This window comes from Halteromyces radiatus (assembly GCF_025201355.1).
Source record: "Halteromyces radiatus strain CBS 162.75 chromosome Unknown BX664scaffold_3, whole genome shotgun sequence".
NCBI classification, from domain to species: domain Eukaryota; kingdom Fungi; phylum Mucoromycota; class Mucoromycetes; order Mucorales; family Cunninghamellaceae; genus Halteromyces; species Halteromyces radiatus.
Window position 1 is genome coordinate 3,396,261 of NW_026251689.1, and position 27,597 is coordinate 3,423,857.

General features: G+C 33.6%; 11 protein-coding genes across 11 annotated transcripts; 5 read left to right on the top strand and 6 right to left on the bottom strand.

The window, feature by feature from the left end:
* Positions 1-224: 224 nt before the first annotated feature.
* Positions 225-1,584, bottom strand: BX664DRAFT_330596 (alternative splicing regulator-domain-containing protein). The gene is made up of 4 exons (XM_051544997.1): positions 1,431-1,584; positions 1,205-1,371; positions 639-1,131; positions 225-467 (listed from the first exon to the last, which is right to left on the bottom strand). Exons 1-4 carry the CDS (start codon positions 1,553-1,555, stop codon positions 281-283), a joined length of 972 nt encoding a protein of 323 aa, XP_051402247.1. The 5' UTR covers positions 1,556-1,584; the 3' UTR covers positions 225-280.
* A 2,840-nt stretch (positions 1,585-4,424) lies between these two features.
* On the bottom strand, positions 4,425-5,407 carry BX664DRAFT_114430 (uncharacterized protein). The gene has a single exon (XM_051539731.1). The coding sequence runs from the start codon at positions 5,278-5,280 to the stop codon at positions 4,609-4,611; it is 672 nt and encodes a 223-aa protein (XP_051402248.1). The 5' UTR covers positions 5,281-5,407; the 3' UTR covers positions 4,425-4,608.
* Positions 5,246-6,099, top strand: BX664DRAFT_330605 (uncharacterized protein). The gene has a single exon (XM_051544998.1). The coding sequence runs from the start codon at positions 5,660-5,662 to the stop codon at positions 5,855-5,857; it is 198 nt and encodes a 65-aa protein (XP_051402249.1). The 5' UTR covers positions 5,246-5,659; the 3' UTR covers positions 5,858-6,099.
* An 866-nt stretch (positions 6,100-6,965) lies between these two features.
* BX664DRAFT_330610 (uncharacterized protein) lies at positions 6,966-9,224 on the top strand. The gene is made up of 6 exons (XM_051544999.1): positions 6,966-7,118; positions 7,177-8,159; positions 8,221-8,334; positions 8,388-8,467; positions 8,515-8,650; positions 8,709-9,224. The coding sequence occupies exons 1-6, from the start codon at positions 7,014-7,016 to the stop codon at positions 9,052-9,054; spliced, it is 1,764 nt and encodes a 587-aa protein (XP_051402250.1). The 5' UTR covers positions 6,966-7,013; the 3' UTR covers positions 9,055-9,224.
* Positions 9,225-10,054: 830 nt separating this feature from the next.
* Positions 10,055-12,039, top strand: BX664DRAFT_260994 (uncharacterized protein; the record flags this gene model as incomplete). The annotated part of the gene is made up of 4 exons (XM_051540653.1): positions 10,055-10,252; positions 10,431-10,838; positions 10,904-11,266; positions 11,332-12,039. 4 exons carry the CDS (start codon positions 10,055-10,057, stop codon positions 12,037-12,039), a joined length of 1,677 nt encoding a protein of 558 aa, XP_051402251.1.
* Positions 12,040-12,351: 312 nt separating this feature from the next.
* Positions 12,352-13,289, top strand: BX664DRAFT_295708 (uncharacterized protein; the record flags this gene model as incomplete). The annotated part of the gene is made up of 6 exons (XM_051542166.1): positions 12,352-12,421; positions 12,509-12,589; positions 12,681-12,737; positions 12,823-12,904; positions 12,977-13,083; positions 13,143-13,289. Exons 1-6 carry the CDS (start codon positions 12,419-12,421, stop codon positions 13,287-13,289), a joined length of 477 nt encoding a protein of 158 aa, XP_051402252.1. The 5' UTR covers positions 12,352-12,418.
* Positions 13,290-13,436: 147 nt separating this feature from the next.
* BX664DRAFT_358190 (uncharacterized protein) lies at positions 13,437-15,367 on the bottom strand (the record flags this gene model as incomplete). The annotated part of the gene is made up of 2 exons (XM_051548015.1): positions 13,437-13,882; positions 13,960-15,367. The coding sequence occupies 2 exons, from the start codon at positions 15,362-15,364 to the stop codon at positions 13,497-13,499; spliced, it is 1,791 nt and encodes a 596-aa protein (XP_051402253.1). The 3' UTR covers positions 13,437-13,496.
* A 269-nt stretch (positions 15,368-15,636) lies between these two features.
* On the bottom strand, positions 15,637-17,393 carry BX664DRAFT_114494 (uncharacterized protein). The gene is made up of 2 exons (XM_051539732.1): positions 17,110-17,393; positions 15,637-17,037 (listed from the first exon to the last, which is right to left on the bottom strand). The coding sequence occupies exons 1-2, from the start codon at positions 17,359-17,361 to the stop codon at positions 15,643-15,645; spliced, it is 1,647 nt and encodes a 548-aa protein (XP_051402254.1). The 5' UTR covers positions 17,362-17,393; the 3' UTR covers positions 15,637-15,642.
* A 298-nt stretch (positions 17,394-17,691) lies between these two features.
* Positions 17,692-19,256, bottom strand: BX664DRAFT_295712 (guanine nucleotide binding protein, alpha subunit; the record flags this gene model as incomplete). Its single annotated transcript, XM_051542167.1, has 6 exons — positions 19,166-19,256; positions 18,622-19,100; positions 18,483-18,568; positions 18,350-18,434; positions 18,188-18,275; positions 17,692-18,027 (listed from the first exon to the last, which is right to left on the bottom strand). Exons 2-6 carry the CDS (start codon positions 19,071-19,073, stop codon positions 17,692-17,694), a joined length of 1,047 nt encoding a protein of 348 aa, XP_051402255.1. The 5' UTR covers positions 19,074-19,100; positions 19,166-19,256.
* Positions 19,257-20,597: 1,341 nt separating this feature from the next.
* On the bottom strand, positions 20,598-23,199 carry BX664DRAFT_385166 (uncharacterized protein). The gene is made up of 6 exons (XM_051549228.1): positions 23,042-23,199; positions 22,940-22,966; positions 22,729-22,797; positions 22,478-22,653; positions 22,168-22,372; positions 20,598-22,028 (listed from the first exon to the last, which is right to left on the bottom strand). The coding sequence occupies exons 1-6, from the start codon at positions 23,093-23,095 to the stop codon at positions 20,646-20,648; spliced, it is 1,914 nt and encodes a 637-aa protein (XP_051402256.1). The 5' UTR covers positions 23,096-23,199; the 3' UTR covers positions 20,598-20,645.
* Positions 23,200-23,597: 398 nt separating this feature from the next.
* On the top strand, positions 23,598-27,469 carry BX664DRAFT_278939 (Retinoic acid induced 16-like protein-domain-containing protein). The gene is made up of 6 exons (XM_051541427.1): positions 23,598-23,789; positions 23,847-24,031; positions 24,103-24,513; positions 24,584-24,745; positions 24,812-25,794; positions 25,860-27,469. The coding sequence occupies exons 1-6, from the start codon at positions 23,678-23,680 to the stop codon at positions 27,403-27,405; spliced, it is 3,399 nt and encodes a 1,132-aa protein (XP_051402257.1). The 5' UTR covers positions 23,598-23,677; the 3' UTR covers positions 27,406-27,469.
* Positions 27,470-27,597: the final 128 nt, after the last annotated feature.

Consider the following 27,597-nt stretch of genomic DNA (forward strand, 5'->3'; position numbering starts at 1 on the left):
AATCTCGATGTTTTTATCAATCGAGTCATCCTTGTTTTTTGAGGTTTCATTTTATAGTAAATATGGTGACTTTATATCGTCATTATAGGAATCATCATTGAAATCGTCTACTGATCTAAAATGGATGTATCCGCTATTCTCCTTTTATGTTTTTCGTTTTCAGTAATATATTAAGAAAGTGATCATCAATATGAACTTTCCCTCCAAAAAAAAAAAAAAAAAAAACGAAGTCAACAGATATCAGATTTTTATTTATTATATATATATAGAAAAAGAAATATTATTTCGATGTAAGGTTCTGTTGATAAGATTCGACTATCCTCCGATAATAATCATGATGTGGATGATCAGTTTGTAAAAAACCAAATTTAGGATCTTGTGCTCGTAGCCGTCGTATTTTGTGTTCCAAATCCAATCCTATCTTAGCAACTGATTGAGCTGTCTTTTGTATAATGTGTATCACATCTCTATCATTAATACAAAAAAAAAAAAAATAAGTTAGGGATTCTACCCTCTGTACTGGTTTATCATTTTTTTTTCGCTAGTGTCCATTTTTTTTTTTTTTTTCGCTAGTGTCCATTTTTTTTTTTTTTTCGCTAGTGTCCTTTTTTTTTTTTTTTTTTTTTTTTTTTTTTTACGTTGGTATATTGTCCATGTCTTGTTTCGTTTTATCATTGTCGTCGTCTTCATCATTGCTGCTATCACTACCGTAATCCACTAAACTTCCTAGAGTTGTCTTGCCGTTTTCCTGATCAAGATGATTGTTGCTATTGATTTGATGATAATGTAGTACTTGGCGATAAAATGGATAAAGATCATGTTGCTTGCCGAGAAAATCATATTGAGGATCTTGACAGTGTCGTACCTGGAACTGAATTTCACATACCATGATAGGTTGACGATTTGTTTTGGACGTAGTGATCAAGTTGAGTGCAGTCTTATCAATCAGATCTACTAATGGAGGTGATGAAGGTATGGACATAGTCTCTGGTACATTGTATTGCTGAATCATGGATTGAATATCACTGGAGCATTTATTCGCCGTTGTTGATGTTGTTGTTGTTGTAGTAGTAGTAGTGTCTTTATCATAGTCATATCGGTATTCGTTTCCAGTGCGTTTTCTTTTGTGACCTATGATAAATACATGTAATATTATAAGTCCATAAAGTCGAGCTATGTTCAGACTTGTTGGTTCTTTTTTTACCTGCTATGGCGTTCTCGTCTTCTTCTTCGTCAGCTGTATCCCCATATTGATCTCGCAAATCTGCATATCGTTCTTGATCGCATTCTGCTTCAATCTCAGCATCGAATTCTTCTCCAAATGTATCTGATATATCGTCCAAGTTATCCATCATGTGTCGAATATCATATCTAAAAACGAATCGTCATTCAAAAAGAGTAAGAGTTGTAATTCCTTTTTGGTTATTTACCTGTCCAACATCAAATGTTGGTTATCATCATTACTTTGCCAAGGAATCAAGAACTTGCCATCCTCCACCTTTTGTGCTAATACTTTATTGTCAAATAATTTGGAACCATAACCAAATACGAGCATAGATAACGAACTTTTGGAAGAAGGTGTTGAAAAAACGGAAAGAAAGTTTTTTTTTTTTTTTCCACACTCCCAGTTTATGAAAAACCATACCAGTCCCACAAAAATCACGGGTATTTAGGTCCCGCTACGTGTGCCTAAAAAAAATAAAATAAAAAAAAATGAAAAATGTCATATTTCTTTTTTCTTTCTTTTTCTCTTTCTCTCCATTTTCATATTTCTTTTCCTTTTTTATATCTCTTTCTCTTACTTTCCTCCATTGCAAACGACTCACCATTAGTAAGTATGTCTAACATTTATTAACTGATGCTTTCTTCTCCTTTCCTCTTTTTTATCATTAGACAAGTATATCAAGATAAACTTTAGGTAACAAGGTTACTTTTTTTTTATTTTTTTTTTTATATAAAGTGAAAACAATGCAGCTGATACTTTCTTTTTTACATATTATAGTAATTACTCAATCTATTCAACTTCTACTTATTCTGCATTAGACAAGGCGATATCAAGATAAACTTTAGGTAACAAGGTTACTCTTTTTTTTATTTTTTTTTTTTTATAAAGTGAAAACAATGCAACTGATACTTTTTTATTTTATAGAAATCAACGAAGCGTTGGATATGGATGGATTATGCATATTAGATAGCTTGGAATAACGACAGTAGTGATGGTAGTGATGATTTTTTGTATGAATTGAATAAAACTGAATGGATGAATGGATGATACGAAGACTATTTTATTATACAATTATTACAAATATCTAGTGTATTCGTTCCAGTGGCCATATGTTTGGCGGGTGGTCCTTGCATTTCGAAACGTTAGCACTTGATGGAGATATTCATCACGATCCTCTGCGCTTTGAAATACCCGTGATTGTACCAGAGGTAACCGAGAAGAGTATTCTGTTGCCAACACTTCCTCTCTTTCTTGATCTTCTTGGACTTGCCGCATCAGCTCCTCTATTTGTCGTTGCTTCTCTTGGCGACTTCGACGAATGCGTTGCAGCTCTAGTTCAGCTTGTCGATAGTATACTTCTTCATCAACTGCAATACGAGGCTCCAGGGAAATTGGGGATTCATCATCACTTATGACAACAACATCATGTCGGATGATCGGTGAATTGGAGGGCGAAAAGGTCAATGGCGATTGAGATATATAGGACGACAGAGTGAAAGACGTAGAATTGGATGGAGACAGGAGATTGATTCGTCCAGGATGAAAAATAGCGTGGGCGGCAATCTACAGTATAGTTAGTTTTAGTTGTTTATGTCAAATATTGAAATAAAGTACCCTTTTTTTTGCCATCCTTCCTTTATACGTATATATATATTTATATCTTTTTTTTTATTATAGTACTGTACTTACGGCGCGATCAATGATGATGTTTGTCAATGCCTCTGGGACTAGGACAAAGGGAGGACAAACGTTATGAAGGCGAAGCATAGGAGGCTCTATGCGACGTTCGATAAAAAATTGACCAGAGCGAATACGGCCTACACCACTTTGGTTTACGAGATGCTTACAAAGTAAGAATCTGCTCTCTACGAAAACAGGACAGCCACAAACCCAAAGATTCAAATTTGTATCATAGTCAGCGCCAGGAGCATCTGCCTGTTGGATGCATTGATTCCATGTTGATACAAACTGTCGTTCCCAGCTAAACCTGTCACGTCTTTCGATGACCTTTTGGTTATACAAGTCCAAGAGATCTCGACAATGCCGTCTGATGATGATGTACACTAGAAAATCGAGCCTAGGTCGATTGTGATGATATAGATGATTGCGCTTTAGCACCCGCCAGTGAGATTCTACCAGCATGGTGGACTTGCCATTGGGGATTAAATGAGGCTGGCTTGATCTTGCCCACAGGATCCACTTGTTGTACGTATACCAGTTTCTATATAGGTATGCCCATACATTAGGGATGTTGTTGTTGACGCAAAACGTGTATGCTTCAAAGGTTGATTGACGGTGGATAAGAGCAGAGTTGATGACTACGTTCCCTAAAAAAAAAAAAAAAAAAAAAAAAAAAAAAAAAAAAAAAAAAAAAAAAAACACACACACACACACAAACGTGTTATTCCAAAAAAGGTAATATGTATGTTGCCTTTGTCCTTAGGCTTTTTTTTTTTTTTTTTTTTTTTTACCTTGAGGTATGAGAGGATGCAGACAATAATGTCTAGTCATCATACGCTTGATTTGTTTTCGCTTTTCTTTGTTGCATAGGTTAGCGTTCCCTTGAGGTGCCTGAGGAGCGAAGGTCAAATCAATAAAATCGAACTCGTCTTGTGGATTTAATGACTCATATACTGGTGGAAGAACTGTTCTCTGTGGTCTTGATAAAAATTGCTCTACTGCTCGACTAATGTGCCAAAGACAAAGCTGAACCTTCCTTTCACTCCATGTTTCACTGATTGCTGCAATTTCCGCACTATCTTTATCACAAAACATAAAAACTGGTTGGATACCATTATCGCGGATTACTTCCAGGAATTTCTTCAGGGTAGCAACCTTCCATCCATGATGATCATCATTAACGTCGGTTTCATCATCATCATTACGTATATGCTTGCAAAGCATGTATGCGATAGGAAATCCAGCGCCGTTGATGTTTGCAATCACCGCAAATAGTTCACAATCATTACGATTCGTCTTGAAAGTGGAGTCAATATGATATTCGGTAACGTATCGGGATGAATTGGCACAAATGTTAAAGAACTGTGTCTTGAAACTAAAACCTTGCCAGTTATTTTCAATAGCCCAAAACAACTTGAAAATAAAAAAAAAAAAAAGATTATTCACCAATATAAAAGGTAAGAAAATAAAAAAAAAAGATTATTCACCAATATAAAAGGTAAGAAAATAAAAAAAAAAGATTATTCACCAATATAAAAGGTAAATCATATATAAAATATATCCTTTCTTTTTAGCTACCTCTTCAAAGCCGTTGTTGTTGTTTTGCTGGATCAAAATACGAGCGGAAATAAATTGATCATCGTGATGTTCATAATGCTGTCGAAGATAATGATGATACCACTTGTAGACTTGAGCCTGCGTTATCATAGCGCTCCACCAAACTCTTGACGTATGTTCCGGAAAAGATGGGCAGAATCCAAGTTGAGAGCATGTCGTTCGATGTATTCCCTAATTGCCAACGGTGTCTCGTTTCTTTCAGTAAAAACAGAGCACTGATGCTGAAGACGATGATTGTACGTCACATGAACCCATAACTGCTCCCTATCGAAAAATCCAGTAACTTTCCCTTTGCAGTTATATGTGTTCATCCGGCAGGTTAAACGCTGTTGGAGTTCTTCTGGTAATTGCCGTTGTATTGTCTGGTCTTGGACACAGTATGCGTGAAAAGAAATGGATTGCCGCAGGACAGGATCACCAGTCTTCTTTAAAGCAAAATGATACCCTGAAATTTCTTCAAACCGATGTATCACCTCCTCAATGATCTGATCATCCGTATAATTTTCTATAACTTCTTCACTCATTGCAATATCCCAATCGAACTTTACTGGTCCGTTATTGCTAATGTGCTCTGTAGCATAATGTATATCCAAGCTATCCATGGATATCATCGAGTCCATAGAAGGCGCAAGGCGAGGAGGAGTCTGTCTATATCGGCAGCAGGTACAGGTGTTGTATGTTTGAGTTCTACCAACGTAGTCTTGTCTGTGCCTGTACGAGCCGCAACCAGAGCATTGAATAAAAGCAGATATATCCATATTGTAAGTAAATAAAAAGTGTATATAGTTGTTATAATAACAGTGAAAAAAAAGAAGAGTATATTGACAAGATAAGAATCGTTTTATTGATAAGTAGCTTGATATTTATACTAATGTTTCTATATAGTGATAAGGAAGGTAAATATAATAATAATAAAGGGGTAAATATATTAAAGGGATATATATACTAATAACTACCAATTGTTAAGATCTAATGTATAAGAAAGGAAAGAAGAAAAGGGAGAAAGGAAAAAGAAGGAAAGAGTCTCAAATAAAAATTCAGTGTGTCGCCAGCTCCCGAAATTCAGATCAGTCACACCAGGCATATCACATTTGAAAAATCGTCCAACTTGGATATGTATAAAAATCTAATATTAGCATGATGAAGCAGTTTAAAGAGGTGCAGAAGCCTTTTGTATGTTACAAATCCCTTCTCGTTATGTATCCATTCCTTCTATCATCCACTCATCCATTCAGTTTTATTCAATTCATACAAAAAATCATCACTACCATCACTACTGTCGTTATTCCAAGCTATCTAATATGCATAATCCATCCATATCCAACGCTTCGTTGATTTCTATAAAATAGAAAAGTATCAGTTGCATTGTTTTCACTTTATAAAAAAAAAAAATAAAAAAAAAGAGTAACCTTGTTACCTAAAGTTTATCTTGATATTGCCTTGTCTAATGCAGAATAAGTAGAAGTTGAATAGATTGAGTAATTACTATAATATGTAAAAAAGAAAGTATCAGCTGCATTGTTTTCACTTTATATAAAAAAAAAATAAAAAAAAAGTAACCTTGTTACCTAAAGTTTATTTTGATATACTTGTCTAATGATAAAAAAGAGGAAAGGAGAAGAAAGCATCAGTTAATAAATGTTAGACATACTTACTAATGGTGAGTCGTTTGCAATGGAGGAAAGTAAGAGAAAGAGATATAAAAAAGGAAAAGAAATATGAAAATGGAGAGAAAGAGAAAAAGAAAGAGAAAAAAGAAATATGACATTTTTCATTTTTTTTTTTATTTTATTTTTTTAGGTACACGTAGCGGGATCTAAATACCCGTGATTTTTGTGGGACTGGTATGGTTTTTCAGTTTATGTTGATTTTCAAATACCGACAGTGAATGGGTTCAGAATGATAAAACATGTCTTCAAGGAGAACTATGAGACAACATCTAATTTGAAAGTTTTTATTCATAAACAAGGAGAAAAGAATAAAAGGGTATTTTATGCAAAGAAAATCTAAAACTTCATGATATATTATTATAATAATAATGATGGATGAATGCAAGAAACCTGCATGATTATCTATAATAATTAATAATATTTTTGATATTAGTTCATGATTTTTAATAATTTAAAGTATTAGACTTTTTTTTTGTCTTTTTATTATATTATAATTTTTAAGTCTGATTTTTAAGATTTTAAGTCTTGAAAAAAAGTAATCATTAGAAGCATTCTCCATATGTTTTAGACATTGAGTCACTTATTACGACGTGTATTCAACTTTAGGTGAATGGACGTGGTAATTGGTAAACCCACGTGAGCATATTTTGCTTTAAAATTCAATTTATATATATATATATATATATATATATATATATATATCTATGACGTTCACTCATTTCCCTTCGTCCGCCCCTTTTTTTTTTCTGCTTTCTTACTGCTTATTTTTTTTTTTTTTTTTTTGGTTTATTTTATACTTTTTTTTTTATCAAAAAAGTATAATGACTATACGTTATTATTGTCATTATTGTAAAATACCCATTCGACTTTCTTTATATCTAACTGAACCTACTTGTCCTCATTGTCATACTCAGTTTGTAGAAGAGGTATAATAGGATGAAATAACGTCTTTATGAATACTAAATATCATTTCATTTTATATAGATTTCCTCTCTTTGTACATCATCACCACAACGTGTCATGTCTAGTTTTGGTTATTTATCTTGGCCAGACGAACCTCACCCATCGGAAGTCAACCTTACTCTATCTCAACCTACAATAAATATCAACGGCAATGATGACAATGATGACAGCCAGCAAGAGGAAGAAGAAGAAGAAGAAGAAGAAGAAGAAGAGGGAGAAGAAGAGAACGAGGAGGAAGAAGAAGAAGAAGAGGAAGAAGAGGAAAATTGGCATGATACTTGGAATTTTACTCAACAATATCGACGTAGAACCCGTAGTAGTAGTAGTAGCATAGTTGATCTTGTATTGTCACGGTATTTATCTATCTCAGCTATGGAGCGGTCATCACAACAGCAACAAAATGAAGAAGAAGAAGAAAATCATTTCGATCGACCTGAACAAGATGAACGAGATACAACTTTATGGTATCCAGCAGAAGAAGGAGGTGACGATGATGATGGTAACAATATTGATGGTACAGCTATATGGATATCAAGTGATGAAGAGGATAATCAGCAACCGCAACACGATGATAGTGATGATGAAGATGATGGTACATACTATGAAACAATATCAACAACCAATCAACCATCACACTTGACGACGAGTAGACGGATGATCAATGCCAACACCAACAATGATGATGATACTGGGATTACTTACATCTCTAGTGAAAGTAGCAATAGTGATCATAGTAGTCTTGGTGTTTATGGAGAACGACGGTGGGTAGATGCTTGGATAGCCAGTGAAGAAGAAGAAGATCAAGTAGAAGATGATGATTTGGATGCTTACGCTTACGAATTCTTACTGTCTGGCATACATCGACCTACAAGGTCGAACGCTTCGTCCACAACCAATGATAACACTACACAACCTACAGCACAACATCGTTCTTTGTCTTCCACATCCTCCTCCAACAGTCGTCTATTTATGCCACCCTTTTTCCGGATTGAACGATTACTAGAGTAAGTTGATATACGTCAAATACAATGTCTCATCTCCTTTTTTTTAAAAAAAAAAAATTAGTATGATCTATCAAGGATACTCAGAATCTGATAATGAAATGGAGGATAATCACTATGACTATCATCAAGGGTTTATGGAAAATCTCATGGATATTTTTAGTGACCCAATGGAAACGTAAGTCAATAGTAAAAAGAAGAAGGAATGATTTGAAAATTTTTATTATATAGACCGCAACCTTCCAATAATGAAGATATAGAACGGTGCATTAATCAACTATTGAAAAAAACACTTGTGAAGGGTGACTCTGGTAAGCAAAAAAAAAAAAAAAATCTTTTTCTCATCAGCACGTTACAGCTGTCAAAGTAGAATGTATTATATGCCAAGAAGCCTTTGGAATCAATACTGAAATATTACAAATGCCTTGTCAACATGAATATCATGGTTCCTGTCTTCGTCAATGGTTATTTATTAATGCTACCTGTCCAATATGGTAAGAAATCCAATAGCTCCCTTTTTGAAAAATAATGATTATTTTTTTTTTTTATTAGTCGATGTCCTGTGTCTTCAATTATGGATCGACCACCACCTCCACCTGTTCTATCCTCTTTGCCTTCTCCGATTTCTAATTTAAGAATGAATCAACAAACAACAAATGCGCCACTTATTGATATTGACAACAGTGACGATCACTACGAAGAAGAGATGGACAATTCACACGAAGAAGAAGAAGAAGAAGAAGAAGGGTATACAAGCGATTATTATGAAGTCATTGATCCTCCTCCTCTCTGGGCACGTTCATCATCATCCTCTTTGGCCGTCACTACTACACCTTCCAATTCATCATCAATTGCTCCAAGATCTTTATTATATCATCATCATCATCATCGTCGATAGATTAGTTTTGTATATGTGTGTTTGTAGATCTTCACTCTCCCCCCTTAGTTGTTTATTGTTGTGAATTGTTGATTTAGCGATACCCTTTCCTTTTATAAATATGCCTCCCCTTTGATATCAATAATAAAAAAAAACATCCATTCTATACCTTGATGTATTTACAAAAAAAAAAGAATGTTAGTATTATGTTATCTTATTCACAAAATGAGATACATTCATCTATTGTTGAATGATCATATCTAACACATTTATTGTACCTGTAATCTATTGTAAGGGAACCAGGCCTTTGACCATCTTTTTTTTTTATGCACAGAGTTCAAAGATGTTTCTATGCATATATCTCCTTCCCACTGGAGACAATGGATGATCGTTAGACAAAGAAAAAAAAAAAAGAGAGAGAGGGAAATCGGAAGCACGCCACGTGTTAAGGTCCATCAAACTCAAGGTGAGAGTATTGAAAGTCAAAATAAACGGATGGAGGAAGAATGATTCACTATTGGATCGACCAATCAGAAGGCCGGATTAGTTCCTGTCATGCTGAGAAGCGCGTGAAAATGGGAACTGAATGAACCGATTCGTCCATTCTATTATAAAATATTCATGATGATGCAGGAGCAAAGTAGTAAGTTCTATCCTTGTTCGACGTTGGTTTGATTTTTATCATTATAAATATCGTTCATCCTTTTTTTTTCGTTTTTCCTCTTTTTTTTTTTTCAAAAAAGAAAAATCATCTTTTTCTTCCTTTTTTTTATTCGCAATCTTTTCTTTATATTATTAAAAAAAATGGCTCCTGTGGTTGAACATATTGATCAAGTATCTGTAACAAATCCTATTGATATTACATCATCACATACTGCTCTCTTGAAAGAAGATCATGGTCGTCTCTTGGTACGATCAAGTTACTATAACCAAGGTAAGTCGAATAATAATAATAATAGAAAAAAAAAGTTAAACATCTCTCTTTTTTTTTGGGTATTGATGTACAATGATAGGGACTGTGATGGATGCTGCCAAAAGATCACAACTAGGATTAAATGGTCTCAGTCCTGTTCGTGTGGAAACCTTGGATATTCAAAAGAAACGCGCTTTACATCAACTTCGTTCAAAACATACTTTACTTGAAAAATATATCTTTATGGCACAAATGAGAACTACCAATACTCATTTATTTTATAAGATAGTGATTGAAGAGTTAGAGGTAAAAAAAAAATTCTTCACATGATTTCATGCGGTTATTTGTTGAAAGGATGTTGATGATCAACTAGGATGATAACTGATCGTTTTTTTTTTTTTTTAATTATTATTATTATTGATAACCCTGGTACAACATACTCTTTATGGAAATGTCCATCATCATCTTTATAAAAAAAAAAAAGGAATTGGCGCCTGTGATTTATACTCCTACAGTGGGTACAGCTTGTTTAGAGTACTCCAATATCTATCCTTTCCTTGCTGGTCCTGGTGTATCGGATGGATTGTACTTGACAGATAACACATCTTCTGATTTGATCACCATGATTCAACAATATCAACCTTTTCCAAATGAAACCTTCCAACCTGAAATTGCCGTCATTTCTGATGGTTCACGTATTCTTGGCTTGGGTGACCTTGGTGTCAATGGCATTGGAATCCCTATCGGTAAACTTCAACTATACGTGGCTGGTGCAGGGATCGATCCTCGAAAAACATTGCCCATTATCTTGGATCTAGGTACAAACAACACTAAATTTTTGGAGGATGAGTTTTATCTTGGTCTACGTCAACATCGACCCAATGATCAACAGGTAAAGAAGAAAAGATGTATCCAAGTCACTGATGATTATTCTTTTTTTTTTTATATATATATTAGTTTTATGAAATAGTGGACAAAGTGATTCAATCCATTCATAGTGTCTATCCCAATATCTTGATTCAATTTGAAGATTGGTCTAGTGAACATGCATTCGGCCTTTTGGAAAAATATCAAAAGAAGATGCTCTGTTTCAATGATGATATCCAAGGTACTGGTGCAGTGATTCTTTCCGGTGTCATCAACGCCATTCGAAAAGTACAAAAAGAATCAGGTGTTGCTCCTCAGGATCATCGTGTTGTATTTTATGGTGCTGGATCGGCTGCCATTGGAGTGGCCAATCAAATTCAACATTATTTCCAAATAGAACATGGATTGACTGAAGAACAAGCTAAAAACATCTTTTGGATTGTTGATAGTAAGGTAAACGTTTAAGAAAAAAAAAGAAACATATCACTGACTTTTTTTTTTTTTTTTATTAAATCAAGGGTCTAATCACTTTGGATCGTGGTGATACATTGGCACAACATAAGATTTATTATGCTCGGGATGATAATCATGGTCAACAATACAAAGCATTATTGGATATTGTCAATTATGTCAAACCCACCATCTTGATCGGTCTCTCCTCCATCCCTGGGGCATTTTCCTCTCAAGTGCTTACACGTATAGCCGAACTCAACGAACAACCCATTGTGTTCCCTTTATCGAATCCTGCCACTCAAGCTGAATGTACTTTTGAACAAGCCATGCAGGCCACACAGCATCGTGTCATCTTTGCCTCAGGTACCGCTTTCCCTACCTATGTTGAACCCAATGGTAAAAAGCATGTCCCTGGTCAAGGCAACAATATGTACATCTTCCCTGGTTTGGGTTTGGGGGCTGTACTAGCCAAACCATCCTATATTAGCGATCGCATGATCTTTGCTGCTTCCAAAGCCCTCGCTGATTCATTAACCCCTGATGAAATCAACGCTGGTTATCTTTACCCATCTCTTCCTCGTATCCGCCAGGTCTCTGCCATTGTTGCTACCGCTGTATGTCAAGAAGCCATCGATGAAAAACTCGCTCAATCTCCTGATCTCTTGGCTCATACCGCTTCTCTCTTGGATTACGTCGTCAGTCATATGTGGGCCCCTCAATCCTTACATGCTCCTCAACCCAAATCTGCTGCCTCTTCCACGAGTAGAATATAGTTTTTTTTTTGTTATTTTTATTTTTTTGAAAAAAAACACAGCCAAAAGATTGTCCAGATGAACATATAGTATGAAATGAAATAAAAATAAAAATAATGGAAAATCGTATATAGTCAAACAAGAGGATAATGAGAAAGCTAATGATGCAGACAGTTGATAATTTTATTGATGGACTCAATGTCTATCGCCAGATATATTATCTATTCTCTCATACATCATCCAAATCATTCTAATAATCCGAAGTTGAATATCGAAAAAGCTGGCGGAAGTCGAATAGAGGCTACGCTTTTTTTTTTTTTTTTTTTTTTTTTTGGACAACTCTATTTTTTTTTTCTCTTTTTCTTTCTTGTTCTTTTCTCTCCACAAACCAACACACAGTATGGTAATATGATCTACTTTCTCTCCTTTTGTCTTTTAACTACTGTTCAATAAATAAATATCTATTCCTTCTCGTTCTATTTATTATTAGAAATTGGCACTCTACTTTAAGGCAGATCTTGAAAACGTGACAGATCTTGTCCCTGCTGAAGATTACGAATGGCATTTCAAGGTTACTATTTTTTTTTTTTTGGACATATATGAAAAACTTTATTTATATTCTCTCTCTTTTTTGTTTTATTATCTTTTTTTTTTATGACTAGATTGAATGTGGAAGCTGTCACGAAGTGGATGAAAACTGGATCTCATTTAATAGACAGGTAGAAAGACAATATCCCATCCAAGTTTTATTTTTTTTTTCATTTGTTTTTAATATATATATATATATATATATATATTGTGTAGGACGAATATGATATGAGCAATTCTCGTGGTCAAGCCAATCTTGTGATGCGATGCAAGTTTTGTAAACGGGAATCCACTGCTCGTAAGCATATATATATCCATACGATTGATTATTTCGCTCACTTGTACTTCCTATTTTTTTTATGGTGAATAGAATTCGATCCTAGTAGTAAAGTAACCAGTTATACTGACAGTGGTAAATTCCAAAAGTTGGCGGTATTCGATGTCCGTGGTTTAGAATTGGTGGATTTTGCTCCAAGGGTAAAAATAACTCTTATAGATATGTTCTTTTATCAACTCATTTTTTTTTTCATTGCTAGGATACATGGTTGGCTAAGGGTACTGAAACTGATACTCGATTTGATGATATTGATTTATTGGAAGGTGAATGGGCGGATTATGATGAAACGGCTGGAGAACCTGTTGGTATCACCAACATTGAAGTCCAATTTAAAAAAGAAAAATGATCTTCTATTAGTTAGTATTTTTTTTTTTTGAAATAAATATGTGTTTTTATATCCATCCAAATGTAGGAACATCAAAATCCTTATTGAAAATCCTCCCCCCCTTCTATTAGTCAACATGTGATTCAAAATAAAATAAAATAAAAAAAAGTTTGCTTTTTCCTTTGGGTGTGTCTTTATTGATATGTACATAAAAAAAATCTAATCATATTAATCTTCTACAAACGCCATTCTATCATCAGCAGCATTTTCCAAAAACTGACCATTTTTGTCACGTTTGACTCTTGCACTGAAAGAAAGATCATATACCATAAATCGATAATCCAGATCATGCCGAGCCACCAATCGAATGAATCGATAACCTGTTTCAGAGATAGTAAACTTGCATTCCAATAATGAGCCAATGTTACGTTGATCCAAGGAAAAACACGTCATTTGAGGAGGTCGAATGGTCATCCATAACGAACCATCAAAGGACATTTCCAATTGAATGGCTCGATGATAACTATAAGGATGATCTACAAGTATTCGATATCGTAAAGGAATCCTTACTGGGATCAATAAATCCAATCCAATCGAATCTCCTTTTTGAATATCTATACCAAAAAAAAAAAAAAAAAAAAAAAAAAAAAAAGATTAGATATAAAATAGAAAAAAAAAAGAAAAAACTTACATTCAGGTGACATCCAAGCTGTATCATCCCTTCCATCCACTGCATAGAGATACGTATGATTTGCTAATAAGGATCCTTGACCAGAATAATAATCTTGATGTAACCGAATCGCATCTTGAACATGCATTGTCATAGGTTGATGAGAAAAGAGATCAAGTGAAGGAAGTGATTGTACATTTGTCAGGAACAAACATCGTCCATCAGCACATACCGCCTTTGCATTCCTTGCTTCCAATTCTTCTCGTACACGTCCCTCGTCTTGTTGTTGTTGTTCAGTAAAAATCCCATTCCGATGTTTCAAGCTATTATAAAGTGTGCGTAGTCCATGCTGAAGATGATCCATTTCCTGTGTCGTCAATCGTTGACTCTCCTCTTCTTCTTCGTCGTTGTTGCCTTGTAATAAATAAGACCCACCTTGATTCATCCACAATGTAAAATACATATCTGCATACTCAGGATCCACCGGATCAAGTTCCATTTGATGTAAAAATGTCGCTGCCATGTCCTTGGTCACAAACATCCCCATGGGAGAAAGATAACATGCGTTCAATCCAACCGGCTCATACCAAAAACAATGCGTCCATTGACTAGCCGTATAATGATCAAGTGTCGTTGATTCCCCATGGATCAAACTAGGTGAACGTAAAAAGTTGGCATAAATAGCACGTAAATGAGTTTTATTATGGTTGCCTTGGAAATAACAATAAGGTGTTTTCGCCATTGTACAAGCCATATATCGAGCAGTTGATTTTAAATCTATAGGAGAATGATGGATGGTGATTTTGTTACATTGTCGTTGTAAAAGATCCACTTGTTGTTGCTGTTGAGGGTCATTATTCCAAATAAGCACCTGACCAAACATATCATAATCACATAAAGAAGATAATACATCCTTCAAATCATTGTTGTTATTTTGTGGTAGTACAATGATCAAGGCCGTCAGTCCCTTCCCAGCTTCAGGTACCATATGTTCTAAAAGATCTACTTCATCTAAATAATCATCAGCATGTTCATCAAAACCATGTCGATGGTCATGCCGTTCCCAGTCTTGGTATTTCTTGCCACTAAAAAAGCCAACATGACGTAATAAGATGATACAGATAAACACTAGAACTACCAATCCAAGTATCACCATTTTTGCACTGTATTTTCGTCGCAGCTTGCTTGTGTATTGTTTCCATGGACTGTCTTGCCATAGTTGATATAATGCTGGGATCCGATGTTGGAAAGGATCTGAACTAATGTTGATATGGATCCCTCGTAACTTGTTGCCTTTTATTGCCGTGGTTGTTGGTATAACAGACGGTGATGGAGGAAGGTGATGAATATTATTATTATTATTACTACTACTACTACTGCTTTGTCGTCTATGATGGTGAAAATACGAGTCTCGAGTGGGTTTCATAGTAAAAAAAAAAAAAAAAAGTAAGAGATATATATATATATGTAGATTAGAAAGAGAGATAGAAAAAAATAAAAGGTAAATTAACTTGTTACGTATATAAAGTAAAAAAATGGGGTATTAAAAAATAATGGTGTACATAAGGAGGAAGAAAGAGAAAAATGAAAAAAATTAAAAAACGATCCATGTGTGTGTGGGGAGGCACATTCAATTTCCGTCAAAAGCCAGATTTGTACTAAAGAAGTAAAGATGTATTTTTATTATATAAATAATCACTAAACTTAATCTAATAAATAAGCCTCTTCTTCTTCTTTGGATAAATCATCTTCATCCAATGGTTGTCTATCCAAATCCAATCTAGCTCGAGTCTGTAAGCCAAGTCGATAGGTGTGTAATACAAGTTCGTTATTTTTCATGGAGATGATTGCTTCCCTATCCCATTGTTGACTTGATAGAAGATCGGCCACCATATGTGTCGTTCTATCGTTTCCTAATGACGTTTCCTCTTCCTTATCATCTAATCCATCTTGATGTCGGTCTATCCATTCTAATTGTAATTGACGTTTTTGTCGTAATGATTCAGCACGTAGGAATGCAGGAGGTAAGAGAGTGAATCCACTTGAAATACAAGTCTCATCGGGTATATTTGATGATGATGGAGGAGGAGTGGTATATAAAGATGGAGAATCCTGCGAGTTGTCTTCCTGTCCCTGGCAAAAAATAGGAAGAATATCGTCCAAATACAGTAAAATACCATGATCTTGTTTTGTTGCATGTTTCTTCACCCAAGGTAGTAATTTCCCAAATGTATGAAGACAATCCAACAAATCGTAGAACCGTTGCTTCAATGTGAACAAAGAACACCCAATACCAGGACAAGAAGCCACCGAATCCCATCGAACAAGAATATGAAGTGACAATGTTGTTGGACTATGTAATGTATGTTGATGTTGATGATGTTGATAAAGTTGATGGAGTATTGCTACCATAAGACAAGCAATCGCCAAAGGTCGACCTTTCCTCCCATCTGCCATTCCATTCCGTTTGGCTCCTTTCATCAATTGCTTTGTTTGTTCTCGTACTTTTGACTTGTTGGATTCCAAATGCATGCGCCACGTCACCGTAGTTCGTTCCGTCCGTGACAACGTTGTTGATGTTTTTTTCCGTTTTTTATCCATAAAGTATTCTTCGTTAGTCTGTTTTCGTTTTCCTTTTGGTCGTACTTTCGATCGGAATTGAAAGAAAGGTGATGTGTCTTCTTCTAAAATATCATCCTGTCGATGCTGCGGTGTTGTGGATGAGCAAGTGGTAGAAGTCAAAAGGATGGGATAAATGTCATTCATAATATGGTTGAGTTGATGTAATGGATCATATTCACGAGGGATAAAGGTAAACTTGGACGAAAGAATGGACCGCATCGCATTATAAATCCTTAAACAATGGTCAACATTGGCATTGGCAAGAGTACAATATTCAGGCAGTAATAGAGACTGATCTTCACGGAACTGTAGAACCACTAGATAGTAAAGACAAAGCACAATTTCCAATTTACTGCGGGAGTACACATGACGAGGATGAGTCAAGTAAGAAAAACACAAATCGTAAACATAAGCTGCTTCTTCATCAGTTGCCTGGAACTTGATTTGGAAGGATTGAACTAAAGGTAAGAATTTGGCCTAAGTGGTTTAACAACAAAAAAAAAAAAAAAAGATGAATAGATTTGTCAAAATTTGGGAATAATGTATTACCTGTACCATACGTAAGAATAAAGGTTCACGCATGGAATATCTAAATGCTGCTTTTGTTTGCGTTGATTGTCCATGAGATTTGTTACTTGAGGAGGAAGGTTCATTTTGATCTAGATCATCGCTGGTGATAGTGTTGTCAGGATTAAGAGAAAGTTCGAGTAAGGCTCCACAATCTGAGCAACAATAAGACTGGGATTCATATTCATATGTAATCTTTGTAGAATGACAGATAGGACATGATGATACTACCATCGATTCATAAAACCATACATAAAAAAAAAAAAAAAAAAATAAGAGAGGAAACAAAAAGAAAAACAAAGAAACAACCCTAATAAAACCCAAAAATTAGTCGGAATTTCAAATTGTCGATCATGCTATGATGAGTAGTAAGTATGTCAAAGAATAAAATAAGATGATGATGATCCTCCATCTGAACTGATCATTTTCTAATATTTGATTTACTTTCCATCATCGGGTTTTTTGTTATTTAGTTTTATACCAACAACCATCCTTATCATGTTGGAAAAAAGAAAAATAGATGAAAGAGAATACAGTTTATTAGAGAAAGGGGGTAATAATGATTTATAATAGTAAAGTTTGTAAGTTTTCATGTAAAATACTATCAGATACTGAACCCATGACATGAGCTAATAACTTTGTATCTGTGGCCACGGTGAAATGAATATAGATTTGTTTCTTGTCATTTCGATTGAGGGACTCAAATCGATGCCGAAAATAATCTGCGCCTGCCAAATAATCTAAAGTAGGTCCACTGTAATCAGGGAAATATTGATTGATCGATGATCGAAGAACTTTGCGTTTGAATATATCCATTTTGTTCAAAAATAAAATCATGGATGTATTTTTGAACCATTGTGAATTACATATAGAATCAAATAACATCAATGCCTCATACATCTATTTATATATTTTTACAAAAAAAAAAAAAAAAAGTTAGACAAAAAAAAAAAAAAAAAAAAAGAGCTACTAATGATAACATAAATCACTTGCCTGGTTCTATTATTTAAAAAAAAATGATGAATATTATATTTTTATAGATAATATAATTATTACTTACGGAATCTTTATCTTCAGCCAAACAACAATCATAACCACTAATGGCTACTACAAATAATACAGAGGCAACATTTTCAAAACAATGAATCCTAATAATAATAAAAAGAAAAAAAAGAGAGAGAATATAAGATATTTGAAAAAAAAAGAATTATTTTTATCTTACCATTTTTTTCTTTCACTTCGTTGGCCACCAACATCAAACATACGGTACACAAGGGATCGATTATTAAAGGTGGTTTCCACAATACCTATAAGGATGATGATAAGTTTTCATTCATATTTTCATTTGAATTTACCTGTGGTTTTAATACGACATTGAATAATGTCTTGATCAGTGGGTATATAATTAGGTTGGAATAGTCTATCAAGTTGATCATAATAACTATCAAAAAAAAATATGAATAAATATAATTATTGAATGATTGAAAAACTTACTATTGTACATTATCATTCAAAGCAAAAGTATTTCCCAAAGTGAAAGTTTTCTTGATTGCTTTATCTTGCCATAAAGATTTTAAAGGTGTCAAATATTCAGGAGGAAAAGATTGTTGTTTCTGTATAGTAGGAAGTTGTTCAAGAAAAAGAGGAATATAATCCCAATTTTCCTTATGTTCCAAAGTCAATTTAGCCATCATCATGGCTTCTAGTAAAGTTTGCATAGCATTGACAATATTAGAAAAAATAATCATTCGAAAACCTTCACGTTCTTGATGATTGAAACCAGAAGCATGAATCAATCGCATTTGTTTCAATACAGTTGATTTCCCTGAATCACCAGCACCCAAAAGTAAGATTTTCACTTCCCGATTCATCCTTTTCTCATCCTGTTTAAGTTGTTTTGTGATCATTTTGTTTTTACGTTGCGCGACACTCTGACTGATCCCCATATTGTATAATATCGTATTTCTCTCTCTCTATATATATTAGAATGATCATTAGTAAGCGGGATAAAGGAAAATATATTGTTTTTTTTATTTACCTCGTAAAGGAGAAATAGATCTTTCTTTTTCAAACGAATCGTTATTAATAAATAAAAAAAATTAGAAATGAAAATAAATACAAAAAAAAAAATGAATAGAAAGAAAAGAAAAAAGAAAAGAAAAAAAAAAGGAACTAGAACTTTGAAAAATAACATTTTGACAGAGTGTGTGTGTGTGTGAGTTCAATCAAAATATGGGGTTACACACTTAATGAGCGGATACACAAAAGGGTTAATTCACAATGAATCAATGTTCTATCAACTTGTTTTTTTTTTCTCTCTAAATAAAAAGTAAGAATGGATTTTTTACTTTAATGTAATAATCAATGAATTATAAGTTGTTTTATTTATATAAATTTGTCTTTAATGAATCTTTGGTTATTTTTGGATTTCAAATGTTTCTTTCATCATATGTTAGCTCATCTCTCATCTCCGCCATTTCACCTTTTCAATGTTGTTAGTGTCACTAAAATAGTTTTTTTTTTTTTTTTGTTTCTTTGAATGCATCCTTTTGTAAGAAAAAAAAAAAGAATCATTATGCATTACATTACTTTTTCTAGTCTTTTTTTTTTTTTTTAAAAAAAAATAATCATTTAAAACTCTCCTCCTTAAAAAAAAGAAAAGACCCATCATGACATCACTTGTAACGAATGATCATTCAAAAATAAAGCGGAGAAAAAAAACGAGAAAGAAAGCAAAAAAAAAAAAAAAGGATCATCCTTAGAATATAATTAAAAACTGGTAAAGTAGAAAAAGAAAAATGCTTGGTTAAAATACCATAGATCATTTCTTTTTTTTTCTCTTTTTTTTTTTTTTTTTTTTAAAAAAAAAAGAAAAACACATCTTCTAAGAGAAATGGTTGAAGAGTTACCCTAAAATTCAATCCTACGGAATTTTTCTTTTTTTTTTTTATGCTTGATTTGATTGGAAATCATATATAATTTGAGTTTTGTTTCTTTTTTAGAACTTATTGATATGTCTAATTTGATACGATATGATTTGTCCCCAAGCTTATTTTTTTTCTCTCTCTCTCTCTATCATCCTATATCATGATTTGTTTCATCGTTGTTATCATCATAAAGAGTCATCACCTTTTTTTTTTTTTTTTGTTGTCCCTAGAGCCCGTAAATGAATATTGAGTAACATGATGTAGGAGGTGCCTTATCTTTTTTTTTTTTTTTTTGAAATGGTATTTGGCTTTATAGGTTACAGCATCTGAAAGAAATTGATACATCATCTACCTCCTTGAAGCAAATGATTCATGTAGTTTCATTTCATATATATATATAGATATATATATGTGCCTGATTATGATTTATTTGTTTGTTTTTGTACTGGATGGTGTTACCTAATTTGGTGATGTTCTATATTTGGAAAAATAAATAAAAACCAGCATCTTGTAACAAAAAATGTAATTTCTTTATTTTCATATCACAAAAAAAAAAAAAAAAGATTTCTATATTGAAAAATAAAAACCTAACTAATATTGAGTTTGTTTTTTCCATGCTCCATTCCAAACTGGTGCATATGGATTCAACGATTTGCTTATCATATCACCATTTTCCGTTGATATCCATTGTTGCTTTTGTTGTTGCGTAGAGGGATGATATTTATATTTTTGTTGACGATGACGTTGTTGCTGATAATGAGGATAATAGGGTGTATGTGAACAATATTGTTGTTGTTGTTGTTGAGGATAATGATGATGCAAATAATGTGGACGAACAGTAGAGATTACTTGACGACATTGATAATGTTGTTGTTGAGGAAAAGTATAGGAATGAATGGTATTTTTGTTGTTGTTGTTGTTTTTCTTGTAATTATGTTGATAAGTGATTGACCGATCATATGTAGAAGATGCTCTGTTGTTGTTGTTGTTGTTGTTATTGTTGTTGTTGTTATGCTTGTTTTCAACAGACCTAATATCTTTCGGAAGCTTGACCCGACAAAGCGCAGGTTGACCATTACATTCTGTCATAAATTCCACATAACCATCACTAAGTTTGACTGATTGATGATGATTACTGTTGTTGTTGTTATTGAAGGGAGGAGATGGAGGAGTGGTTGCTGGGGTTGAGAGACCATGGTTGACTGTTGTTGTTGTTGTTTTGATGCCATTGGTAGGAGGAGACGCAGGTAAATTGGTGGTAGGAGATGCATTGGGTGTGGGTAACATGGTAGGTTGGTATATTTTTTGCTTGGATGGAGTGACGGTTGCATTGAGTCTTGTAGATGGTGAAACAATTCCGGGAGACGAGTCATTCCGTTGTTGATGCCGATCCATTGTCGTAGTAGGTTTTACCCACCCAACTTTTCTTTGGTCGTACTGATGTTGATTAGTTGCAGGAGATGAAGGTGACGATTGCTGCTGTAACTTCAATGACTGTAACTGAGTAGATTGTGAGATATGAGCTTGCTCTAATTGTTGATATTTTTCTAGTTGTTGTGAATGTTGTGCCACTAAGTCCATGTAACGTGCGTGCAGTGCATTATAACTATCATTTTCTTGATCTACCAATTGCTTTTGATTCTGTTTTTGATGAGCCCGTTCCAATGATTGAATTCGTTTTTCAAGCTGTCCCATGGTATTCATGCATACTGTTTGTTGAGAGGTCACTACTTGTTCTAGCGCCACGTGCCGCTGTTGCCACCATGGTAACACAGGCGGGGTGTCGTCGCCCTCATTTTTCTGTTTAGTAGTCTTGTCAAGAGACTTGATAACGGTTCTTTGCAGGTTGCTATTGTTTTCATTAGTCAACAAATGATGATTCAATTCTTGATGAATAGTTTTGGTAATGATTTCTAACAAGGTATTCCATTTACTGCTATTATTCATCCATGATTCTATTTGGTCTGTGGTATCCTAATAGAATAATATATATATATAAAGGAATGTTCAGTCGCCCTGCATTCTTCTTTTTTTTTTTTCTTTTTTTTTTTTTTTTTTTTTACTCCTTTTCGCCTTTCTATATAATTAACAACAACTCTAATTTTTTTTTTACCATATCTTCTTCCAATTGATTTTCTTCCTTTTTATGCCATTCTTCCTTTCTAGATGCATGTGTGGTTGGATAAGGTTCTGACTTGGTTGATCTGGGTACTATATCTTCACGATGACCAATAGAAGTTGATTCCAATAATGAGCTGAGGTCCATAGATGATTGTGATGTTGCTTTTCGTAATAATAAAGAACTAGATAATGATGGACTATAAAAAAGAAAAAGAAAAAAAAAAACAGTTCAAATAAAAAGGAAGATTTATAAAGATAATTAGAATAAAAACAAAAAAAGAAATAAAAATAGATAATGTTACATTGTGTCATCTTGAATACTATGGTTGTTTTGATTTTCTTCTTGACATGAATACGTTGATGATGATGATGATGATGATGTTGTTGTTGTTGTTGTTGTCAATACTGGTGCTGCTGGTGCTGCAATTGATGTTGATGTTGGTGATGCTGGTACTGGTGCTGCACAATAAGGTTCCACCTATATAAACAAATGCGATATATATATATATATATATATAAATAAAATCAAAATGAATATAGATAAAAAGATTACCAGGGTCGGGGAAGCATTTATAGCATGATCAGAAGAACAAGGAGAAGAACAAGATGAGGATGAATTAGACTAAGGTTAAAAAAAAAAAGGTAGTTAGTAAAAAAAAAAAAAAAAAAAAAAAAAAAAAAAAAAAAAAAAAAAAACCAAGTATTTTCTCCTTTCATTATTCCCCTGAATCCAAAGAAATAAAACGATATTCTTTTCAACTTACTTGATCCATAGGAGTCATGATTTTACTCTTATAAAAATAAAATAAAATAAAAATAAATTGAATGATATCTTTCATTATTATTATTATTATTATTAAACATACTTGTCTATAATTGAATCGAGGTGCTTTGGTAAATGTACGTTCATGAGAAGACATTTCTTATTGTTTGATTCTATAATAATGATAAAAAGAAGGATTTTCTATTGTTTTCTTTCAACTTCTATATAATAATATGATAAAGAAAAGAAAAGAAAAAGAAAGGAAAAAGAGAGAGAGGAGAGAGAGAGAGAAAAAAAAAAGGAATTTTTATGCCTTTTTATATATATTTTCATCTCAGCAACTTGATTACCCACGTGTCTTTGCTGCCCATAAACAGGTCACTTACTACTTTTTTTTTTTTTTAAAAAAAACATGAGGTTTTTAACTTGTACTAAAAAAGAGAAAGAAACATTATCTTTTATACAAAAAGGATTTAATTAGAAAAAGGAAAATAATCTTTATGATTAGACATTATATATATAATTTGTTCATTTTTATCTATTGAAATGAAATAATTATTATCATCACATCAACTGAGAATGAATTATTTTTTCAATTGTGTGTGTTTCCTCCCTTCCTCCCCCCTTTTTTTTTTCTTTCTTTCTTTTTGGTTGGTTCTCCCAACTTTATATATATATATCTTTTATTATATTATTATTATTATTATTATTATTTATTTATTATTATTATTCTTTTGAAATGTCAATGTTTCTTTCAAAGTTTCTTTCTGGAAGAAATAATAGTAAATCAAAATTAGAATTACTTGTTCAATCTTGGTTAAGTATACAAAAATATTATGAAACTGCTGCAGGTACAATAAAATAATATATTATATATATATAATAAAAATCTCATCTTTTTCTTTTAGATGCATTAAAAGATGCTGTTGACTTGACTCCTATACCAACTGCCTTACAAAATATTGTTAAACTTATTCAAGCTGAAGAATTAGAATATGAACGTGTAAATGATACTTTAGAAACAGGACCTTGTTTAGAATATCTATTACAAAGACGTGTTCTTGAAGAATTAGTAGAATTTGCTAAAGTGGATGTAAATATATTATATTATATATATATATATATTCTAATATTAAACCTTATTCTTCTAATATATATATATAGACTCCTTATGGTATGCGAATTCATTGTCTTCGATTCTTTTGTAGTTTGGTTATCAATGTTCATGCTCAATTATTACCAGAACGTGCTGTACATGTTCCTTTACAAAAACTTATTACTTCTTGTCATCGACTGATTGCTCACCATTATGAACAACTGGAACTGGATCCTGAAGCTTGTTCTGAAGAACGTCATGCTGCTATTGCTGAACTTTCCTTAGAACTTGTAAAATTGATGCACGGTGTCTTTGCTCATTTTAAAGGAACCAATGCTGCCTTGATGGATTTATTTTTTGAACGTGGTTGGTGTCGTGGTCTAGGTGAAAATGTTTGGAGAAGTAGCAAGGATGGAAAAACATCTCATAAACGAAGAGAAAGTTTGGATGAAAAGATTCATTGGAATATGTTTTTAATGGTAAAAAAAAAAAAAAATAGAATCTTTATTATTATATATAAATTTATATTTATTTATTTTATTTATTTAGCCTCGATTTGATATGTTCACTCATTTGATTGATTTTATGAACATTCCTGGTGAAACTGGTGAAATAGCAAGAGAAGCCATTTTATTTGCTCTACGTTTATTGGAAGGAGATCCTGAATATGTATGCTATATTGTAGAATATTCTGGATTATGTGAAGTGATGGTAAGTTTTATAATAATAACACTAAGAAAAAAAAAACTTATCTTTTTTTTTTATTATTATTATTAGGCTGAACGATTGGCTTTGTTATTTGCTTTATTACCAAAAAATATGGGTGCTTTTACTATAGCTAGCAATAATCGAGTGGTTCCAGTTCGTCCTCCAAGAAGAAGAATTCAATTCTCAATTCCAGCCATGATCACCAATAACAGCCTTATGATCACCGTCAATGCACATAACAGCTGTCGACGAAAACGTAGAAAGAAAAGCCCATTCGATACTAACTTTATTCGTACACTTGAAAATACTCAGGATGGTGAAATACTTGTTGACAGTTTTTATAGTTTTTGGGAATATTTAAATGATGTGGCTCGTGTTGCCGACAAACGTTTGATGACTGCACTTATGGCTCAACTTACGACCAATCTTTGGCATCCCGTTGTTTGTACTGCTCTCAGCTCTCCTTCTATTGATTCCGCCACGGCTGCTACTGCTTATACCACTGAAATGATTCGTAGCTTAACTGATCAAACTTTACTTCATGCTTTCCTGGTTGTACTTGTCGGTGAAGAAGGTGGCGTTGGCAAAGATTTAGATCCTGAAATCAAACCTACTTCTACTGGTCGAATCAAAGCATTACATGGATTAGACGACGATGATGATGATGAAGATGAGGATGACGATACTAGTACTGATAAAAGTCGACAAAGTACAGATTCCATGGATGACGACGATTTAACATTACGTGTACTTTTGATTCATCGATTGGATGCTGAAGATATCGACTTATCACTAGCAACGTTACGATTATTTGATACCATGTTGGAAACTTACAATCAATTTGTTATTTATAATCTGGTATTACGAAATTATGTGGATATTGGTCCAGATGGCGAATATGTATCCATACCAGCACCTAACACTACTGAAGAAGAAACACCATCGATTGCGTCCACCCTATCTGATGATAGCAAAATATCAATGGATGATACTACTCTTGTTCGAGATACCAAGGAAAATAAGACGGACAAAGTGCGATGGCTAGTTGAAAGGTAAATAAATGGTTCAATTTTTTTTTTTTATATAAATTTAATTTTTTTTTCTTGTTTTAATTTAGAGTATTATCCTTATTACCATTGGAAGATGAATTGGAAAGAATGAAAAGTCCTTCATTATCGACAATGATGTCACGAGATGGATCGGGAAATGGACGACAACAATATCATTCAAATGATCACAGTAGTAGCAGCAATAACAGTATTGGTAGTAATGGATCTCAACAACATGTGGTAGTCCCTGGCAATAGTTATGATGATTACTTTCATGAAGCAAGGGAACGATTTCAATATGGCATGTTGGCACGTAACTTTTGGCAATTTCCCTATCCTCCGGTGAAGAATCGACAAGATATAGAACGAGAAACGGAAGATCGAAAAGGACGACCGAAACGACCGAAAAGTATGGTAGTAGGACGTGAAGCAGCAAGAATGATGAATGATACTATGACCTTTTCAGCCTCATCCACCACTATCTTTGGATCACAAGGGAAAAACAATGATGATAGTGATGATGTGATCAAACGATGTTCAAGTTATGAAGGACTCTTTTTACATCAATTATTTGATCTGTTTGCGAAAATGTTGGAATCGACCATGGAACAAAACTTGATGGTGACCAGTATCCTACAAAAAATCGCCGGTATTGTGGATAGACGAGTGGATGGTGTTATCTGTGATTGGCGTGCAATTCGTGTGGGTGAAGATGGCAACATGTATGGAGGCGTCTGGACACTTCCTACCACCACTTCAAGAACAAGAAGAAGTCTCTATGCCTTATTGGAACAAGTGACGTTTGAAGCCCTTAAACGAGCTCAATTGGTACCCAATTTTGAAACTAGGATTGCTTTGGCTAAAAAACGTGGAGTGATTCCCAATCAACAACAACAACACCAACAACCTATTCAACAAGTATTAAAATCAACTGCACTTCATTTGACAGCATCTCATTCTACACCACGTGAATCCACCACTTTACAAGGTCTTTCTAAACAACCCAGTTTTTCTCATCTTGTTTTCAATAAACAAAATGCACCATTACCAAGTCCTCCTTCACCTACACCGTCCAAATCAGCCAATACCCCAACAACATCAACAGCAGATATCTCCTCAGAAACCAAAAATACATCATCATCATTACGATTGGATTTATCTAGTACTACGTTACTCCAAAACAATGAACTTCCTTCAGCAACCTCACCTTCCTCCTTATTTTTCCAACAAAAATCCAATGCCACCCCGGTCACCATGACCAATCCATTTGCCAAACTGTCCAACTTTGTCCATGCCTATATTGTCCTTCAAGAATTTTGTAAGGAATTAGCAGCCGTGGTGCTTGTTCGTCATGCAACTGCCTATCCTGATGAACCCTCTCGCAATAACAACAACAATGATACTATTGCTTTGATGACTCGACAAAAAATGATGGCAGCTTGGCATCAAGAACAATATTATGTACCACAGCCATTTGGTCCTCAACAAGAAATAATCGATCGGAAATGGAAACAACGTATGTCTGTCGCCACCACTTATGATTGGAGACATAGTTTAGATCCTATTGATGAAATGACAAGACGACCTCCTTCTTCCTTACGATCCCCTATTTAGTTTTTTTTTTGGAAATAAAAGATTAGTTATGTTTATTTATTTTTCATAACAAGTTTCATGGTAAGACCTTTTTTTTTTTTTCACATGAACGGTCATCGGAGATCATCAGGGATCAATAAGATAAGTGGTATGTTGTTTTTTTTTTTTAAAAAAAAAGTGTACAAACAAACCTTAAATTCAACAACACAAAGA

Coding starts and splice junctions, on each gene's coding strand:
- BX664DRAFT_330596 (XM_051544997.1), bottom strand. CDS start 1,555: ATGCTCGTATTTGGTTATGGTTCCAAATTATTTGACAATAAAGTATTA. Junction 1,132..1,204: donor AGACGAGAACGCCATAGCAG/GTAAAAAAAGAA, acceptor TATTTATCATAG/GTCACAAAAGAAAACGCACT. Junction 468..638: donor GACATGGACAATATACCAAC/GTAAAAAAAAAA, acceptor TATTAATGATAG/AGATGTGATACACATTATAC.
- BX664DRAFT_114430 (XM_051539731.1), bottom strand. CDS start 5,280: ATGGATATATCTGCTTTTATTCAATGCTCTGGTTGCGGCTCGTACAGG.
- BX664DRAFT_330605 (XM_051544998.1), top strand. CDS start 5,660: ATGATGAAGCAGTTTAAAGAGGTGCAGAAGCCTTTTGTATGTTACAAA.
- BX664DRAFT_330610 (XM_051544999.1), top strand. CDS start 7,014: ATGACTATACGTTATTATTGTCATTATTGTAAAATACCCATTCGACTT. Junction 7,119..7,176: donor ATACTCAGTTTGTAGAAGAG/GTATAATAGGAT, acceptor CATTTTATATAG/ATTTCCTCTCTTTGTACATC. Junction 8,651..8,708: donor AATGCTACCTGTCCAATATG/GTAAGAAATCCA, acceptor TTTTTTTATTAG/TCGATGTCCTGTGTCTTCAA.
- BX664DRAFT_385166 (XM_051549228.1), bottom strand. CDS start 23,095: ATGTCTTCTCATGAACGTACATTTACCAAAGCACCTCGATTCAATTAT. Junction 22,967..23,041: donor CTCGATTCAATTATAGACAA/GTATGTTTAATA, acceptor TATTTTTATAAG/AGTAAAATCATGACTCCTAT. Junction 22,373..22,477: donor AGTATTCAAGATGACACAAT/GTAACATTATCT, acceptor TCTTTTTTATAG/TCCATCATTATCTAGTTCTT.
- BX664DRAFT_278939 (XM_051541427.1), top strand. CDS start 23,678: ATGTCAATGTTTCTTTCAAAGTTTCTTTCTGGAAGAAATAATAGTAAA. Junction 24,746..24,811: donor CTGGATTATGTGAAGTGATG/GTAAGTTTTATA, acceptor TATTATTATTAG/GCTGAACGATTGGCTTTGTT. Junction 25,795..25,859: donor GTGCGATGGCTAGTTGAAAG/GTAAATAAATGG, acceptor GTTTTAATTTAG/AGTATTATCCTTATTACCAT.
- BX664DRAFT_114494 (XM_051539732.1), bottom strand. CDS start 17,361: ATGGTAGTATCATCATGTCCTATCTGTCATTCTACAAAGATTACATAT. Junction 17,038..17,109: donor TATTCTTACGTATGGTACAG/GTAATACATTAT, acceptor TAAACCACTTAG/GCCAAATTCTTACCTTTAGT.